The 20001-nt window shown below is 44.3% G+C and overlaps 1 protein-coding gene across 2 annotated transcripts in view; it reads right to left on the bottom strand.

Moving 5' to 3' along the window:
* The window catches only part of LOC115088126 (cytochrome P450 2K6-like), a 114123-nt gene extending 101441 nt beyond the window's left edge, over positions 1 to 12682 (bottom strand). The window contains exons 1-3 of one of the 2 annotated variants that reach the window (XM_029596102.1): positions 12664 to 12682; positions 12379 to 12496; positions 830 to 992 (exon numbers count right to left, since the gene is read on the bottom strand). In XM_029596102.1, the coding sequence (XP_029451962.1) occupies positions 830 to 956 (127 nt within the window). In that variant the 5' untranslated portion in view covers positions 957 to 992; positions 12379 to 12496; positions 12664 to 12682. The other variant, XM_029596101.1, reaches the window with a different exon arrangement.
* Between the last annotated feature and the right edge of the window lie 7319 nt (positions 12683 to 20001).

The raw sequence follows: 20001 nt of genomic DNA, 5'->3' as shown, positions 1-20001 counted from the left end.
GGAGACGCTGGAAGGCAAACTAGACACACCGGAGTATACGACCCAATTGCCAAGGTACCGTTCAGGGGAACGGGCCTTTCCTTATATGCCTGGGTAGCATGATGTCATCAGGGAGTGCCGGGTTTGGGTTTCCCGTGCTTGGCCCTTTAAGTTGGGCCTAGGGGTAGTGCCAAGGAGCAGGAAGACGCGGAGCCCCTACGGGAGCTCCACTGTGAGGCCAGCATCGGAGATGGTGAGCGGGGGAGCCAGGGATGCCGTGAATAGGCTGTGGTGGCAGAGGAGGTAAGCCCATAGCTTGTGGAAGGATGGGAGAGGTGAGCAGGATCGGCCGAGGAGCGGACGCAGCCGGGAAGAGCAACAATAGAGTCATGATTGGGCTTGAGAAAGACAAGGCTGGTACAGTTTCGATAAGCAAACACTCTTATGGCTTTACAAATCAATTTCTACATGTATTATTTTCAATTGTACTTATTGTTGATCATCTAACCAGATTAAGAAAATGGGACCTGATTAATAATAAATATCAATCTCTAAAACTGAAAAAGTAAAAACCAACAGCAATATGTTATTCTTATATGGGGTCTATTTACTAAAGATTTTCTCCCATTTTCTGTCTGTGCGAAATGTGCTTAGTAAATAGGGCCCAAAAAATGGTTGTGCAGCTATTAATTTTCTACAGCTGGCACCTGTATGGTAGAAGCCAGTTTCACAAATTATTTTCTAGAGGTTCTCAGGGTAAATTAACTTATTGTATTTTTCTAAATCATAATTCAACTCCCTACAATAAACACAATCTATTTAAGATGATAAATAAAATGTAATACAGTACCCATATTTTTTAGAAATAATTTAAATATTGGGATGTCAGGTCTTTCTGCAAACACATCAGCATGATCCACAAGAGCTTCTTTCACTGCTTCGTATCCCGTCAGCACAACTGTCTTCCGTGGTCCCATCTGGAAGCTGAATACTGAGCCATATTTTTTCGAGAGCTTAGGTTTAAAAAGGTAAAACAAAAGTTAGATTGCGATGTTCATGATTACTAATGGCATTATCATAGAAACTGATATTAGAGTCAAGTCTTATTAGCAGAATAATAATTCTCTTTCATTTCCCTTAACTTTAATGCTAAATGCTACCATTTTGTTTTTTCACTGGTAAAGAGAAGCAGAATAAACAAATCCTGATAACAATAAATCTTCTAGCTGCTAAGTAGTGACCAACATTATTTTCCAGTTCCTGCGCACAACAATAGGTTGTAAGGATAGCTAATGGCAGTTTCGTTGATGATATAGTTATTTATTTATTTATTCATTTCTTTGAAATACTACTGAAAAGTGCCCAGCATTACTCGGATTATCTCATCCATAAAAGCTATAAATTTTAAAATCGAACAAAAGTGACTGACAACCTATGTGTCTCTGTATAGTTACATAACATAGTAACATTGCAATGAGGCAGAAAAGGACCAGATGTCCCATTCAATCTGCTGTTATGCGAGCGTATTCAGAATCTTCTGTTGAAAAAATGAGGCAAGTTCATTAGCCTTAGATAGTGCTTGTTCGTCTGGAATAGACGGAGGGGTTGATTTAGTGATTTGAGTTACGTATGAGAACAGGGCCTGGGCATCGTACTGGAGATGGTGTATTTTGTTGGCATAGAATTCCCTTTTTGTTAGTAGAATAGAAGTCCTGTAGTGATATAAAAAGCCTTTGTACGTTGACAAGGTAGCTGTGTTGGGGGTTTTACGCCATATATTTTCCTTGTGACGTAGCTCCTGTTTCATCTGTTTTAGTTTAGGGGTGAGCCAGGGTTGATTTCCTTTTTTTGTAGGATTGATTGTTTTGGAGACTATTGGGCACCATTTGTTTGCAACTGTTTCCGTGATCTTATGCCAGGAGGATAGGGCTGAGTCAGGATTGGAAAGGTCTAGGTTCATGAGTTCATTGGAGAGCTGATCACTAAGTATATCGGAAGGGCATGATTTCCTGAATTGAATGGTAGAAAGGTGAGGAGAGGTGTGTGTCTGTTTGTCTATGGAGAAGGAGGATTCTATCAGGAAATGGTCTGACCAGGGGATTGGGGTGCAAGAAGGTTCTGATGTGCAAGAGAAATTAGAGTTGATAAAAATTAGATCCAGGGTGTGTCCTGCTTTATGCGTAGGGCTATTGATGATCTGCGTGAATCCCATAGCACTAAGGGTGGTGAGGAGCACTTCACAGTTTGAGGAGTGAGGTATGGCGTCAGTGTGAAGGTTGAAATCACCTAAGATTTATTTATTTATTTATTTGTTTGTTTTTATATACCGACATTCGATCGAAATATCACATCGGTTTACAGGAAACTGAGAGATAGGGCGGGGTCCGCCCTATTTTACATTGTAACATGGAAGAATATAACTATATTACATTATAATTATAGTACATTATAACACGGTAACAGTAGAACAGGTAGAGTATAACTATAACTATATTACATCATGGAAGCAATGTTTGCAATAACATGGTGATCATTTAGTTATGAATTAAATGACAGGAGGGGTTGGGAGGAGGGTCGGTAAGGTGAGGGGTTTGGGGGGGAGGGGGGGTTGGGGGGTTGGGGTGAGGGGGTGGATTGGGGGGGGTCAGTGGAGTGAGATGCGTATGGGATGGGACGTTGTAGGTGGGTTAAGTGTTGGTAGGTGGGTTAAGTGTTGGTAGAGCACCTAAGATCATAGTTGGGAGGTCTGAGTTGATATGTTTCACGATGGATTCTATGAGTGACGAGGGGTCTGTTTCTAGAACTCCAGGGGGAGCGTAGAATAGCAGTATTTGTAGCTGTTTTGACTTGACTAGACCCAATTCCAATTTAGACTCAGTCTTGATAGTATGTGCGGATAGTTTGAGTTCTTTCTTGGTAGCTAGAAGAAGGCCGCCTCCTCTTTTTTTGTGTCTGTGGAAGGTGAAGATGTCATATATATATGATTAGGAAGTTGGTTGATTAGAGCAATATCGGCGTTTTTTAGCCAGGTTTCTGTGATAGCACAGATATCTGGATTTGTATCCTGGAGGTAGTCGTTTAGGATGTGTGTCTTCTTAGTTAGGGATTGTGCATTGATAAGGGTTACTGAGAGTAGTGTAAGGCCTAGTAGTTGGTTCAATGGAGAGGTCATGATTGGAATAATTCTTTTTTGTATGCTGTTGGTGGAGTTGATTATGGAGATTCTCCTTCGGTTGTGAATGATTGGGATGTTGTAGGTATGCATGAGGAAAGGAAAAGGGGTTCTGGAAGAGATGTTTTGGGGTTCTGGGGGACGAATGCTGTGTGCTGGTTGAATGCTGAGTTGAGTGCTGGTGGAATTGAATGCTGGTTGACTGCTGAGTGCTGGGCAGTTGTTGTCTGTAGCTGGTTGAATGCTGAGTGCTGATTGAATGCAGAGTTGAGTGCTGGTGGAATTGAATGCTGGTTGACTGCTGAGTGTTGGTAGAGCACAGTTGTAAGACCAGATAACAATAAATAGAGTTGGGATGTTTTCCTGGAGCTGAGAGCTGAAAAAAGATTTATAGGTGCGTTTTGGCTTATTTCTAAAGTAGCTCAGGAACAGATTTAACTGTTAGGGGCTATTGTGATAGGCTGGAGCTGGCTCGGTGGGCGTGTCTCGGCGGGTCTCGGCGCGGTTTTTGAATTCTTTAGCGTTTTTTACTTTTCAGAATCGCCCGCTATTGGCGCTGAGGCCGCTCAGGAGGGGAGTGAAATCACTAAACTTCCCCCGACGGGGCTTGGCGCCGATCGCGCAGGCCTTCCCCACGGTGAGCAGCGGCAGAGAAGAAGAGAAATGGCGCCGAGAAGAGCTGGAATTTAAAGTCCAGTAGGGCCTATTGTGATAGGCTGGAGCTGGCTCGGTGGGCGTGTCTCGGCGGGTCTCGGCGCGGTTTTTGAATTCTTTAGCGTTTTTTACTTTTCAGAATCGCCCGCTATCGGCGTTGAGGCCGCTCGGGAGGGGAGCGAAATCACTAACCTTCCCCCGATGGGGCTCGGCGCCGATCACGCAGGCCTTCCCCTCGGTAAGATCACTTTAAGAATGTTAGGAATTATTAGGAAGGGAATGGTTAATAAAATGGAAAATGTCATAATGCCTCTGTATCGCTCCATGGTGAGACCGCACCTTGAATACTGTGTACAATTCTGGTTGCCGCATCTCAAAAAGATATAGTTGCGATGGAGAAGGTACAGGGAAGGGCAACCAAAATGATAAAGGGGATGGATCAGCTCCCCTATGAGGAAAGGCTGAAGAGGTTAGGGCTGTTCAGTTTGGAGAAGAGACGGCTGAGGGGGGATATGATAGAGGTCTTTAAGATCATGAGAGGTCTTGAACGTGTAGATGTGAATCGGTTATTTACACTTTCGGTTAATAGAAGTACTAGGGGGCATTCCATGAAGTTAGCAAGTAGCACTTTTAAAACAAATCGGAGAAAATTATTTTTCACTCAATACACAATTAAGCTCTGGAATTTGTTTCCAGAGGATGTGGTTAGTGCATTAGTGTAGCTGGGTTCAAAAAAGGTTTGGATAAGTTCTTGGAGGAGAAGTCAATTAACTGCTATTAATCAAGTTTACTTAGGGAATAGCCACTGCTATTAATTGCATCAGTAGCATGGGATCTTCTTGGTGTGTGGGTAATTGCCAGGTTCTTGTGGCCTGGTTTGGCCTCTGTTGGAAACTGGATGCTGGGCTTGATGGACCCTTGGTCTGACCCAGCATGGCAATTTCTTATGTTCTTATATCATTTTTACTTTAATTTATTTTTTTATGTTGTTATCATTATCTGTTTGTTTATAATTTCAAGTTTTTAATTCTATTTATGTTCTTTTATTTGATTTCATGATTAATTTTAAAAGAATGCACTATTGTATTTGATTTTATGATTTTAATTGACTGCATTTGTATATGAATGTATTATTTTGTTTGTATGTTTTAAATTATGATTGTTCTCTTTTCATCGCCTAGACCTTTTAAGTGTTAGGTGAGTCATACATTTTAATAAATGTAAATGTATATATATGTGAGATGTGAGTGTGTTTGCATGTGTGTATATGTGAGAAGGTTCGTGTGCATGCTACTACTGGTGCCTATACTGCCTCCACCCTGTCCCCTATTCCTCCCCCCCACCCCACCCCACCTACCCCGCTAATGCATAACATTCTCAGGATAACTAGAAGTCAAATATCTACAGGTGTGAGCATATGAACACAAAAAATGACACATATTTTGTATTCATTTCACAGGTAATATCATCTTTATCAGAGGGGGAAGAGAAGGAAGTGGAAGAGGAAGAGGAAGTTGAAGCCCTGGCCCCTCCAGATAATGCTGCTGCAACCAAGGCCATCACTGGGGATTAGAAGCCAGGCCATTAGAATCCCCTCAATAAACAAATGGAGGGGACCCAATGGTGGCAGTTCAGTCCCTTCCCCACTGATGGGAGGTCCCTGGGCCAGGTCCAGAAGCCATCCCTCTCCACTTTCCAATAGGTCCTCCTTTCCCTCCTGCCCCAGCATCAAGGAACACAGGGAGTCATGCTGTGCAGTCTTTGCTGACCAAGGGAGGCCCAGACTCACTTCAACCCCCTCCTGCCATCATCTATTGGCCTTCCAGTAGCTACTGAGTCTGACTCAGTAGCTGAAGCACTCACTCCAGACCATGGTCCAGTGTGTGATGAATCTTTTCTTCAAGACATGCATATGATGGTGGAGGCATCGAGAGGGATCCAAGCTGGCCCTTAAAGTCTGATCACGATGATGGGGCAACTGATAAAGATTCCAGAGCACTTCATGTCAGCTCTTGAGCTTGTTTGCCTATGGCTATCACTACAGCAAACATTTTACATTTACATTTACATTTATTATCTTGCCAGCTGCTTTTGCTCTAGCCTGTGCCAGAAGAGATGATTTTTTTAGGGGCAACAAGGCTTTGGTGTACTGAAGTGGAGGAGGAAGTACTAGCTGTCACTGACAGAGTGCTGCTCCTGCTTGGGCTTGCACTACTCTCTGAAGTGCCCACTGTTTCCTCCTCTAAGAACATAAGAACATAAGAAATTGCCATGCTGGGTCAGACCAAGGGTCCATCAAGCCCAGCATCCTGTTTCCAACAGAGGCCAAAACCAGGCCACAAGAACCTGGCAATTACCCAAACACTAAGAAGATCCCATGCTACTGATGCAATTAATAGCAGTGGCTCTTCCCTAAGTAAAATTGATTAATAGCCATTAATGGACTTCTCCTCCAAGAACTTATCCAAACCTTTTTTGAACCCAGCTACACTAACTGCACTAACCACATCCTCTGGCAACAAATTCCAGAGCTTTATTGTGCGTTGAGTGAAAAATAATTTTCTCCGATTAGTTTTAAATGTGCTACTTGCTAACTTCATGGAATGCCCCCTAGTCCTTCTATTATTCGAAAGTGAAAATAACCGAGTCACATCTACTCGTTCAAGACCTCTCATGATCTTAAAGACCTCTATCATATCCCCCCTCAGCTGTCTCTTCTCCAAGCTGAACAGCCCTAATCTCTTCAGCCTATCCTCATAGGGAAGCTGTTCCATCCCCTTTATCATTTTGGTTGCCCTTCTCTGTACTTTCTCCATCGCAACTATATCTTTTTTGAGATGCGGCGACCAGAATTGTACACAGTATTCAAGGTGTGGTCTCACCATGGAGTGATATAGAGGCATTATGACATTTTCCGTTCTATTAACCATTCCCTTCCTAATAATTCCTAATATTCTATTTGCTTTTTTGACTGCTGCAGCACACTGAGCTGACGATTTTAAAGTATTATCCACTATGCCTTATGCCTAATCTGTCTCTGCCTATGGCGCTCCTGTTCACAGACCTTTTCTAACAGCTGGTTCTTCACAAATGTATAGTGCGAGTTTCTCTTTCACACGGGGATCACTGACAGTGGCAAGCATGTATCTGTCATCTTTTGTTAAAGGTCCTAATCTCTCTTGCACCTGCTTTTGCAAAATGTCCAGACAATGCAGCACCTCTGCTGTCATTCCCTCTTCCTATTTAAAGCCCTCCAAAGTTTCCTCCAGAATATTAACTATAGGGATGATGTTACCCAAGGTGGCACTTCTAGAACTCAGCTCCTCCATGACATCCTTGAAGGACTTCAGGATTTTTACCAGCTGACTCATGACTACCCAATCATGATGCCCTAGGGGACTATGCGTACCTATCTCCATTTCCAGAGAAAGTTCATGAAGGGGTGTCTGCTGCTCCACTAACCTCTGCAGCATCATAAAGGTGGAATTCCACCGGGTGCCAATGTCTTGAATGAGACGCTTGTGAGGCATCCCCAAATCAGTCTGCTTTTGATGGAGAACCTGCCCTTCCTTCACCCTTCTGTGGAAGTACCCTGCTATGTTCCTGCAATTCTGTATTAATGTATGCAGGTATTCATTGTCTTGGTGCTTGGACTCCAACCCCAGAGCTGACTTTACTACCAGGTACAGAGTGTGTGCAAAACATCAGATGTTCTGAAAGTCCCCGTCGGATATTACCTTTACCATGTTTGCACCATTGTCTGTGACAAAGAACCCTGCCTGAAGATTCCTGGCTCTCTGGTGTAGCTGCCACCCCTCCAGCATGCCTCTGATGCATGATAGAATATTAGCCAATGTATGGGCCTCATTCATCAGGTGGGTGTGCAGTAAAGCCCACCTGCACCCTGATACTTGTTCACTAATAGAGCTGCTGCCTGCCCCTCCCTCAACCAGGTCCCACCAGTGTGCTTTCAGGGAGAGGTAAGTGTGTGCAGCATTCATGGCAGTCCAGATATTGCAGGTGAAATGCACACTCCCCTCTGCCTTAGCAAGCAGCACTTGGATGCGACTGCGACACTGGTTGTACAGGCTGGGGATGACCTTTCTGCTAAATGTGGATCTGGAGAGGACTTTGTAATTTGGAGCTAAGAACTGCAGCAAACATTTGAAACCCACATTCTCCACTATTTGCAGGGGCTGGTCATCAAGGGCAATCATTTCCCAGATGCTCCTGGTTAGAACTTTTGAGGCTGCCTGCCTCCTTCCCTGGGATAGCGCTACTGAATTTCACCCCATTTCCTCCATGGTGGGTTGTCGCTTCTGACGCATGGCAGGGGGATGCTGGCCTGCCACCTGACTGCTGGAAGGGGCTGAGGGCGTGGGATGACTCTGCTCCTTTTCAACCACTTTACGCTGCCTAGAAAAAGTGGTCCCCTGACTGGTACTGCCACCAACCCCAGATATCAGTACTGTTGGGTGTTGCTTCTGCATATGATGCATCATTCCAGAATTAGTTAGATGACCCACTTGCTTGCCTCTGCTAATATCCCTGGCACAGTCATTACACTGAGCAAAATGTGGGTCCTCCCTCACTTTAAAGTGGCTCCAGATCACAGATTTCTTTTGTGATCTGGAGCCACGTTTGTGAAGTAGTGGGTGCACCCTGAGAAGCAATGCCAGTGGCATCAGTCACACTCTCTGCCTGCTCTGACTGCTCTTCCTCATCATCATCATCATCACCAGTTTCTTCTCTCTCCTCCAGCACTGGAGGATAAGACGGAATTAACTAATCCTCCTAAACCTTCTTCAGCTATTATGTCTTCCATTTCTGCTGAAGGGAAACCCAATCAAGATGATTCTTCATCGGAATCAGAAGCAAACAGTGACTGTGCTACATCTTCAGTGCTAACTAGAGTATGCTGTCCCACTGCTGCTCTTGGGTCTCGCTCTTTTGCTTTCTCCACTACCCCAACTGACTTGGATGGCTCAGCTTCTTCTTCCCTCACCACCAAAACAGGGTCAGAAACAGGTGGTGGTGATGCATCATCTTTAAATTTAAGTTTATTCTGGCTGGAACTGCCTGCCCCTCCAGAGATTTTGGATTGGAATAGGTCCCTTTTTAACTTTAATGGGGGACTGCCTCTTGAAGTGTCTCCTCTGCCAGTGCCTCCTCTGCCAGTGCCAATCACTCAACATGTACCTTTCCCTGACATCATGGATTTTAATGTCACAACCTACTGGGATTTGGATTAAAAGGATTATTTCTTTATTGGTTGTACTGAACCCCACTGTACCAATATATGTGAGTATGAAAACTACTCACACACAAATACACAGTGCAGTGTCTTGCTGTACACTACAACTGAGACTGCTCTATGTGCACAAAAACTGAAAGTCCAGAAACTCCAAAACACTGGAAGCCTTAGCCTGACTACACCTGCTGTGAGACTGCAAGCCAAATTCCTACAATGCTCACTGTGATGCTGCTTGTAGTTGAACAATGCCCACTGCCAAAAAGCCATTGCAACTCTCTCACTGTCTCCCATCCACACCACCCAAACCCTGCCTGCAACTTACCCCAGGGGGGTAAGATCAGCAGCAAAATGCCACTGCTGGTAGCTTGTCTCAATGGGTGAGACAGTCTGAGTGCAGTAAAAAAAAGCCTGGCTGCCTGACACAGCAGCAAAAAAAGGACAAAACTCTTTTTCAGCAATAGCAATAGCTCTGATTTTCAGCAATTGAATAGAGATTTGAGACACTCAGAGAGCTAAATCAGCAAACAACCTTCTCAGACAGAACCCAAGAAGAAAGTGCACTGTGGTACACTTTCTCAAGGTAGAAAAACACCAGGATCAGCATCACAGAGCAGCGATTGGCTGAATTAAAAAAATGCTTCACTCTGATATGTTGGCATTCTGGCATTCTATGATACATTACAGGAGGACCTTGCAAAACTGGAAGATTGGGCATCCAAATGGCAGATGAAATTTAATGTGGACAAGTGCAAGGTGTTGCATATAGGGAAAAATAACCCTTGCTGTAGTTACACGATGTTAGGTTCCATATTAGGAGCTACCACCCAGGAAAAAGATTTAGGCATCATAGTGGATAATACTTTAAAATTGTCAGCTCAGTGTGCTGCAGCAGTCAAAAAAGCAAATAGAATGTTAGGAATTATTAGGAAGGGAATGGTTAATAAAATGGAAAATGTCATAATGCCTCTATATCGCTCCATGGTGAGACCGCACCTTGAATACTGTGTACAATTCTGGTCGCCACATCTCAAAAAAGATATAGTTGCGATGGAGAAGGTACAGAGAAGGGTAACCAAAATGATAAAGGGGATGGAACACCTCCCCTATGAGGAAAGGCTGAAGAGGTTAGGGATGTTCAGCTTGAAGAAGAGACGGCTGAGGGGGGATATGATAGAAGTCTTTAAGATCATGAGAGGTCTTGAACGAGTAGATGTGACTCGGTTATTTTCACTTTCGAATAATAGAAGGACTAGGGGGCATTCCATGAAGTTAGCAAGTAGCACATTTAAGACTAATCGGAGAAAATTCTTTTTCACTCAATGCACAATAAAGCTCTGGAATTTGTTGCCAGAGGATGTGGTTAGTGCAGTTAGTGTAGCTGGGTTCAAAAACGGTTTGGATAAGTTCTTGGAGGAGAAGTCCATTAATGGCTATTAATCAATTAGGGAATAGCCACTGCTATTAATCGCATCAGTAGCATGGGTTCTTCTTAGTGTTTAGGTAATTGCCAAGTTCTTGTGGCCTGGTTTTGACCTCTGTTGGAAACAGGATGCTGGGCTCAATGGACCCTTGGTCTGACCCAGCATGGCAATTTCTTATGTTCTTATGTTCTTATGGTCTCCTTGCCAACCTGTCCGACCCAATCTATGACAGGGCTGTGAGGTCACTTATGACTCATAGGAAAGGGCTGGTTGCTGTGGATACTCCCACATGACCTTCTCCTATTGCAAAAGGCTGCTAAGAAAGTACTGTGAACCAAATGAATGAAACTAATATGATATGTTTCATTCGTGGGGGATCGTCATTTATTTCGTGGTCCCACGAATAAAATGAATAGGGACCTTTTTGTTGCGGATGTCACATTCGTTGTAAACGAATGCACATCCCTACCAAAAATGCTAGGGCAATAGTGACCTTGATGTGTATTTATAAGGCATGGCCCCTTCGGGTTGTAGTTTGCTTGTTCTGCTCCAACTGCTGGCACTAGTACACAATGGTTTCCTTGTTGAAACTGACTTGTGCATGAATTGCTCGTCTGACAGATCCAAAAACTGTGCCCTAGTCCTTTATATTCTCTGTAAGGGGTATCCACCACTTCCTCTTCTATTCTATCTCCCTCCTCAGCCATTGTGACATAAGGCCATTAGAGTCATATTCAAAAGGAAATTTGAGCTACTAAATTTCACTTCCTAGTGCCTTGTATAGCCCTGTAAATCCCAGTTATTCCCTAATCTCTTCCAATAACCCCCAGTATAAACTTGTATATCCTAGTTACCACCCAATATGGTGAAGTCATTCCCAGCTACACTCACTCCTACACCCCCATGACCCAGTCTATCCCAGTTTGCCCCCAGTAGGATCCAGTATATCCTAGGTACTCTGCCTCCCACTTCCTAGCCAGCTCCTTTATCTACTCACACAGAAGTCAGCCCTTCTAAGGCCAAGTTGAAAACCAAAAGGAAAGTTTGCACTTGTGTGCTTAATGAGAGTAATAAATGTGCCCAAGAACGCCTGATGATGTTAGCACATATAATCTCTTTTAAAATAGCTCATTACGATCATATGTAAAAATCCTTCTCCGACACGCACCTATCATGCACCTTTCTTAGGTATCTACTTTGACTCGCAAATGCACATATACACAGGAATCTGACCCCATTTTAAAATACATATTACATGCAATTAGGCCACATACAGGGATATATGGCCTTTTTTCCACATAAAAGCCTTTGAAAATTCATCTTTTAGTGTGCAGATTAAAATCATATTTCACATACTATTCATTTAGGAGATCAATTTTCAAAGTACAGCTATGCAGCTAATTGGCTAATTACTAGGGGCTGAATTTTCAAAAGGATGTAAATGCATAAAATCCTGTTTTATGCACATAAATGGATTTTTGAATATTCCTGGGGAGCTGTTCATATAAATGAACACATTGAACTCACTTGTGTGCTTGTATTTGCACACATAATAAAGAAGCATTCTGGGGGTGGAGTTTCATGCATAAATCTACTTGAATAATTCTGAAAATCAACATTATGTAAATCTGGCCTAATTATGCACAGTAGTGTACTTTGAAATTCAGGCTAAAGTAAGCGAGTATTTTTTACTCACTTATTTTAGCCCTTTGCACATGGTTATAGAATAACACAAACCCCCCCCCCCCCCCCCCCCCCCCAGCATGGAACGGACCATTCTCTTTGCATCTTTCTGTATGAACAAGCAACTTCAATATTATTCAAGAACAATGAATGAATTGATTTACTTTGCATATTATGGTTTAGAAACATACAACTGTGAGCAAAGATATTTTTACCTCCACAAAAGTTTTCTGTGGTCTTTTCAGACTCAAGATGTGCAAATTTCCAATGATTGGCAGTGGTCTGGGTCCCGGAGGAAAGTTCTGAGGAGTCCTACTCTCTGTAACATGTTTACTAATAATGACAATCAGAAAAAAAAGCAAAATTATTATTACAGAGCTCCAAAAAATCATTATGCTTAGTATTGTAACAAGTTTGGGACAGCTTAAAACTGTAAATACAAATCTTTTGCCTGATGTAAGAGCTGCCTCGGGTTAGATATCCTAAAGTCCCAGATTTACCGCAAACATTTTATTCTCTTCTTTCACGGCGTCATGCCTCCCAATTGTCCCCTCCCTAATCAGTTCTTGCCAAAAGTTACTGCCCAGATGACAAGACAAGGTCATATCATGAAGGAAAAGCATGATTGTGGTGTACAAATGCAAAAGACAGGTTTTTAATATGATAAACAAAGTATACTTTGAAATGTTAGAAAACAGAATATTGACATTAAGCCAGGGATTCCATGGAGTAAACCGAGTTAATTGGTAACTACTCTCCCTCACAGATCTCTTTAATCTCATTCCCAGAAGTTATCCTTCTTCAAAGACTAAGCATTCACGAAAACAGAAAAATATATGAAATTACATGCCAGGTCAGACCATAGTCCATCGAGCTCAATATCCTGTCTCTCCAACATTGGTCACTCTGGATCACAAGTACCCAGCAGGAACCAAAAAAGTAGATATTCAATCCAGGCCTAGTGATAGCCTTCTCTAGTCTACCTGGCTAATCATGTTTTATGGACTTTTCTTCCAGAATCTTATCTAAACCTCCTTTAAATCCCATTATGCTTGACTGTGTGCTGAGTGAAAAAATATTTCCTTTGATTTATTTTAAATTTGATGTTTGTTAGTTTCATGAAGTATCCCCCTGTTTTAGTATTATTAGAAATAGGGGCAATGGAATGTCTTTTTGGTTGGCGAGGGGGGGGGGGGGGAACAAACTAATCACTACCTCCCTCCAACCACTCTAACTACTGATTTCCTAATATACTTTTGCACTTAATGTGATTCTTTCTTACTTACATTCCTTGCTTAAATCACTGAGGGAAATTTTCAAAAGTCATTTACCTGTGTAAAAGGATATGTGGGTGAACGCTTTTTGAATCTTTTCTGCACAGTTATGGATAAAATTAGCAAATGATGGAACTGCTGCTAGCTAGGGATGTGCATTCATTTAAAATGTAAGTGCAAGACACAACAATAAGGCTAATTCTTTTCATTTGGGGGCCCCAAACTGAATCGAGGTCCCCCGAATGAAACAAACCTTATTTGTTCGTTTCATTTAAACTAATGTATTGGGCCTAGACTGACCTAGGACATAGCCCGAGGCCCTAAGAAGGAGCTGTGGCCTATCCCATGCGTGATGCCTCTGGCTCAGCCTAGGACCAAAGCCGGGGCCTCAGCCGAGACCCCCAAATATTTTTATAAAATTAAACTTACCTGATTTGTTGTATATCCAACACCAGAGCCTCAGCCAAGATGGGGACCACTGCTTTGAGCAGATGCAAAGGCCAGGTCCTGAAGCCAGGGTCATGCTCTAGGTCAGACTCGGACCTGGAGCCAGGCTCAATGCCATGACCCAACCAGTAGGGCAGGTCCTGACACCGGGGCCTCGGATTGGACCCAGGCCTGACACTGAAGCCTGGAGGCTTGGCCTTGATGCCAGGACCTTGGCCAGGACCCATACCCAATACCACAAATTGAACCAGAGGCCGGGTCCTGTTGCTGAGGCCTTGGTATAAGCCCAGACCCAATGTCGTGACCTGACCCAAAGGCCAGGTCCTGAAACCTGGGCCTCAGCCTAGGCTGCAGCCCGAGAACATGCCCAACTCCATGACCTAGACTGGCCCAGATCCAGGCTCAACACTGCAACCCGACTAGATGCCAGGACCTAATGCCTGGGCCTTCGCTGAGGCTGGAGCCAGAATCCAGGTCCAACACCACCACCTGTTGCAACCGTCGCTGCCCGATGTCTCCACTCCGCCCACCTTACCGCATTGGCGACTCCCTCCGGGGCTGATAGAAGGCTGGCTGCCACGGCGCCCTTCGGCCATCCTCGTCTGGCATCCCTGGACCTGCCCGACACTGCAATCCGCCATGTTGACCTCATGCCTAAGGGAGTGCGCGGTGCGGCCCCGCTTCAAGTACCAGAAGTGGCGCAAACCTCAGGGGCGTCCCCCTCAGATGACATCATCCGCTTCAGATATTTAAAGGTCTCTGAATTGCTAACAACTCGAGTTAGAAAGGATACGGATATGGATATGGATTTGTTCTATCTATGCTACTCTACCTCCTCGGACTAAGCAGGGGTACCCGCTCCTCGGGGGCCTCGTTCTCTCTTACTTTGTAGGTTGCAGTCTGGAACCGGTACTCGCTCCTCGAGGGCCCTCGTTCCCAGACTTCTTCGGAATTCTCTTCTGCCTGGAAGTCATCGCTACCTACTACATCTGTGAGTTACCATCGCACTCTCAGAGCTTTCCCTGGAACCAGTTACTCGCTCCTTGACGGCCTACTTCATTCCAGCTCTTGGGCTTCTATGAGACATTGTGTGAGTGTTACCATCTGGTTCAGCACATGAACTCTGCATACCCTGCCTACTTACTATATTTCAGTTTCTCTACAGCTCAGCCTCCAGGGATCGCTGTTCCAGTATCTGAGGGACTACAGCCCAGCCGGGCATTCCAGCTCATTACTGCCACCTTTGGTGGTTCAGTATACTGTCTAATAAAAGAACTAGTGTGTGTCTGTCTCCTAACTCTGAGCCTGACCGGTGGTCCCTCTCGGGATCTTCCCCTGGGGGCGTGGTCATATGCCACTGGCCCAAGGATCCACCCACAACTCTCCTAAATAATAACAGATTGCTAACTCCATGGATCTGGCACAACTCAATGCCTTGCAGGCCTTACCAGGCCTGGCCCAGCGCATTGTGGAGCAGCAAGACGCCATGGAGAAACTTACTTCAGCATTGCATCAGCTACACACACAAAAGGTTCAAGGCACAGCCTCCAACCAAGAAGGTCAATTACTGGAGGTAACTTTGAAGACTGCTGTACCACTGGCAGCTCCAATCCGCTTTTCCGGAGAATTCCAGAAGACCCGGGGCTTTTTGAACCAGTGCTGCATGCACTTTGCCTTACAGCCGTCTTTATTTCCTACAGCTCTCTCCAAGACTACCTACATCTTTTCATACCTGGATGTTAGGGCCCTGTCCTGGGCATCCACCTTGTGGGAATGCAAGGACTCTATTTTGCAGGACATAGAAGGATTTATGGACTTGTTTAAATCCGTTTTTGATGACCCTGGTCCAACATCTGTAGCCGGTTCTGCTTTAATGGATTTGAACAAGGCAACAGACCATTGGCTGAATTTGCCATAGAGTTCAAAACCTTTGCGGCAGAACTTCGCTGAGACCCCAAGTGTCTCAAGACTCTCTTTTGCAGAGGCCTGGATACCCATTTAAAGGACGAGCTGGCTGCTCGTGAAACACCTGACTCGCTGGACGAATTAGTAGCCTAGGCCACTCGAATTGATCAACGACTCCGGGACATGGTGAAGGAACTCCAGCCTAGGGTGTTACCTGGGTTGAAACAGGCCAGTGCTGTCTCTACACCTCGGATGGTTCCAGTAATCCCTGCTGCTGATACAGATGAACCTATGCAACTTGGTAATGGACGCTTGACTTCAAAGGAGAGAAGATTTCGGAAGAAGCATGGCCTTTGTATGTACTGTGGTCAACCCGGCCATGATGTTTCTACATGCTCCATTCATCTGGGAAACAGATGGGCCTAAGTCCTGCAGGAGGACTGTTCTTAGGCCATACCGCGACATCTCCTCCACTCTCTCTCCCAGTCTCCTTGACCTACTGAACGATCACGGTTCAGACTCCTGCCCTGGTGGACTCAGGGGCAGGAGGCAACTTCATTCTCAGACGTCTAGTGGAAGACCTGGGGAGTCCCCTCATCAAATTAGAAGAGCCACTATTGTGTTACAACTTGAAGTGGGCTTTGGACATTCCCCAACTTCGCCACTTCCACTGAAAATCTCAGTGACGTCCCCAGCAGCTCATCCATCGCTGCTGACATCTACAACAACATACTCAGTGAATTTTCTTCCAAGACTCAAGATCCACCTGTCATCAATGCAGAAGATGACTTAGAATTCAAAGTCGAAGAGATTCTGGATGTTCGTAAGAGAGGCAATACTTTTGAATACCTTCTAAAATGGGAAGGTTTCGGCCCTGAAGAAACTCTTGGGAGTCTCAGGCCAATATCCTGGACAAAGAGATGCTTCGTCAGTTCCATCTCGAGCATCCTTCAAAACCTAAACCTGGTACCCGAAGAGGAGATCACCCTTTGAAGGGGGGTACTGTTGCGACCATCGCAGCCCGACGTCTCCACTCCGCCCACCTTACCGCATTGGCCACTCCCTCCGGGGTTGATGGAAGGCTGGCTGCCACAGCATCATTTGGCCGTCCTTATCTGGCATCCCCGGACCTGCCCGTCGCTGCAATCCGCCATGGTGACCTGATGCCTAGGGGCGCACACGCGGTATGGCCCCGCCTCAAGTACCAGAAGTGGCGCGAACCTCAGGGGCGTCCCCCTGAGATGACATCATCTGCTTCAGATATTTAAAGGTCTCTGAATTGCTAACAACTCGAGTTAGCAAGGATACGGATATGGATAAGGATTTGTTCTATCTATGCTACTCTGCCTCCTCAGACTAAACGGGTACCCGCTCCTCGGGGGCCTCGTTCTCTCTTACTTTGTAGGTTGCAGTCTGGAACTGGTACTCACTCCTCGAAGGCCCTCATTCCCGGACTTCTTCGGAATTCTCTTCTGCCTGGAAGTCATCACTGCCTACTACATCTGTGATTTACCATCACACTCTCAGAGCTTTCCCTGGAATCAGGTACTCGCTCCTTGAGGGCCTACTTCATTCCAGCTCCGGTCTTCTATGAGACATTGTGTGAGTGTTACCATCAGGTTCTGTCCATGAACTCTGCATACCCTGCCTACTCACTATATTTCAGTTCCTCTCAGCTCAGCCTCCAGGGATCGCTGTTCCAGTATCTGAGGGACTACAGCCCAGCTGGGCATTCCAGCTCACTACTGCCACCTCTGGTGTTTCAGTATACTGTCTAATAAAAGAACTAGTGTGTGTCTGTCTCCTAACTCTGAGCCTGACCGGTGGTCCCTCTCGGGATCTTCCCCCGGGGGCATGGTCATCTGCCACTGGCAAGGATCCACCCACAACTCTCCTAAAGAATAACACCACCTGACCCAGAGTCTGGGTCCAGATGCCTGGTCCTTGGCTTTGACTCAGGCCCAAAGCCGTGACCCAACCATGAAGTTAGCAAGTAGCACATTTAAGACTAATCAGAAAAAAATCTTTTTCACTCAACGCACAATTAAGCTCTGGAATTTGTTGCTAGAGGTTGTGGTTAGTGCAGTTAGTGTAGCTGGGTTCAAAAAAGGCTTGGATAAGTTCTTGGAGAAGTCCATTAACTGCTATTAATGAAGTTTACTCAGGGAATAGCCCACTGCTATTAATGGCATCAGTAGTATGGGATCTTCTTAGTGTTTGGGTAATTGCCAGGTTCTTGTGGCCTGGTTTGGCCTCTGTTGGAAACAGGATGCTGAGCTTGATGGACCCTTGGTCTGACCCAGCATGGCAATTTCTTATATTCTTATGTTCTTATTAGCATTTACAGTTGCTGCCAGACTGTGACTGCAAGAAACCTCACAGAGGATTCAATATTTGATCTAAATTTTACAAATTTTACTAGCACAATTGATGCATGCTTGGTATATGATTTACCACCCTCCACTGGATTATAATCAGGTTCCTTAGTCTCCTGTGATTCCACAGCTGTGGGTAGGTTCCAAAGCCCAACCTTGTCTATGGATTTTTCCCATCTCTGCAGAATTGCCATGGGAGATCAGGGCCCAACCCACAACTCTTTCTAAGTTGCTCCCCTTTCCCTGTGCTGATCCTGTGGCAGGAAGAGGGGAGAATACAGGGACATGTCAGGCTTCTTCCTCCTTTTTCGCCATCTGGGCCTGACTGCAAATTTCAACCTCATGGCTGTGTTCAACTCCTCCTTGATCCCTCTTACCTCTATCACCCTTTTTCTCTGATCCCTGATTTTCCCTATCCCCCCTTCTTCCTGTGCCTCTATCCTCCTCCATCTTCTATCCTTCTACTCTTCCTGACTGAGATTCCTTCTCAAGATTCCCTCTCTTTCCCCATCCCCCAGATTCACCTTTTCTCTCTCCCCCACCTCCCTTTCTAGTACCATCACTAAGATCCTTTCCCCCAAAAAAGTCCCAAATAAATTAAATAGACACAGAAGTGGCAGAAAGAACTTTATTTTTATAAAGAAAACTGATAATATACTTTAATATGCAAATATATGGAAAATATGCAAATGTGCCACAGAATTTTGAAAAATCTGACATAGAATATGTTAACACTTGCCAAAAAACCTTTCATTTGATTTTATTTTTATTAAAGAACAGTAGATGCAAATAATGAAAATATATTGCATAAATCACATCAACTTTCAAAAGCATTACCCCAATTATAATCTTATTCAAGACATTCTCAGTACTTAGATATATATGGATTCCACCATTCTCTTATTTTCTCCCCTTCTCCCACTCCAGTTCCTCCCCCCTTTCACTCTCTTTCCCCTCCCACTGTAGTCACTCCTACTTTCCCTGAACCCACATAATAACCTCAAACCCTTATTCTTTCTCATCTCCTTGAATAGCATAATTGCTATTCTAGCTTCTCATATTGACCTCAAAAGGTGTTCAAACCCATATGAACTTATCATATCTCATTCCTCAGAGTCATTAACTTCTCCACTAAATATACATTCTAGAGCCACTTAAACCAGGCAGCCAGCTTAGGAGTGTATTCTTCTTTCCAAGCCACACTGTTTCGCATTTTGCCGCTACCAAGCATTGAGTGAGCATAGCTATCTTCCCTGTTTAATACCAATATTAATGTTTGGATCCCACAAGAATTGTTTCACCACTATCATTTGTAACTCCTCCTTAATCATTTTCCAATAATTATATTTGTTATGCCATCCCCACCAAATATGGAGCATAGTTCCCACTCTTCTACATCTTCAGCAATAGTCATTCTTTGCCTCCTCGAAAACTTTACTTTATTTATATGATCTTAAATACTGCCTTTGCAATATACAATAACTTTTATTTAAGAAATGTAGATATTGATGTTTTATTTATTTATTTATTTATTTATTTATTTATTTATTTATTTATGTATTTAAGAATGTTTATTGCTATTCCCACAATCATGGAGGTTTACAATATAATAGCTTCCCATAAGGTTGCCAACTGGCTCCAGATTATCAGGACAAGTTGACCAGTACTGATTTTACCCCATGGCATGCTGGGACTTATTCTGATTTTCCTATTGCATTCCCTAAGAAAAGCAAGACTATAAATGCCTGCATGCAGGGGAGAAAACCAGGACTGGATCAGCCTTGTCCAGAAAATCTGGAGCCCAGAAAATCCTAGTATCCCACTATTTTTCCATTAA

This window comes from Rhinatrema bivittatum, chromosome 3 (assembly GCF_901001135.1).
Source record: "Rhinatrema bivittatum chromosome 3, aRhiBiv1.1, whole genome shotgun sequence".
In the NCBI taxonomy this organism is placed as follows: domain Eukaryota; kingdom Metazoa; phylum Chordata; class Amphibia; order Gymnophiona; family Rhinatrematidae; genus Rhinatrema; species Rhinatrema bivittatum.
Note: the sequence above shows the minus strand (reverse complement) of the source record. Positions and strands in the feature narration are given on the sequence as shown.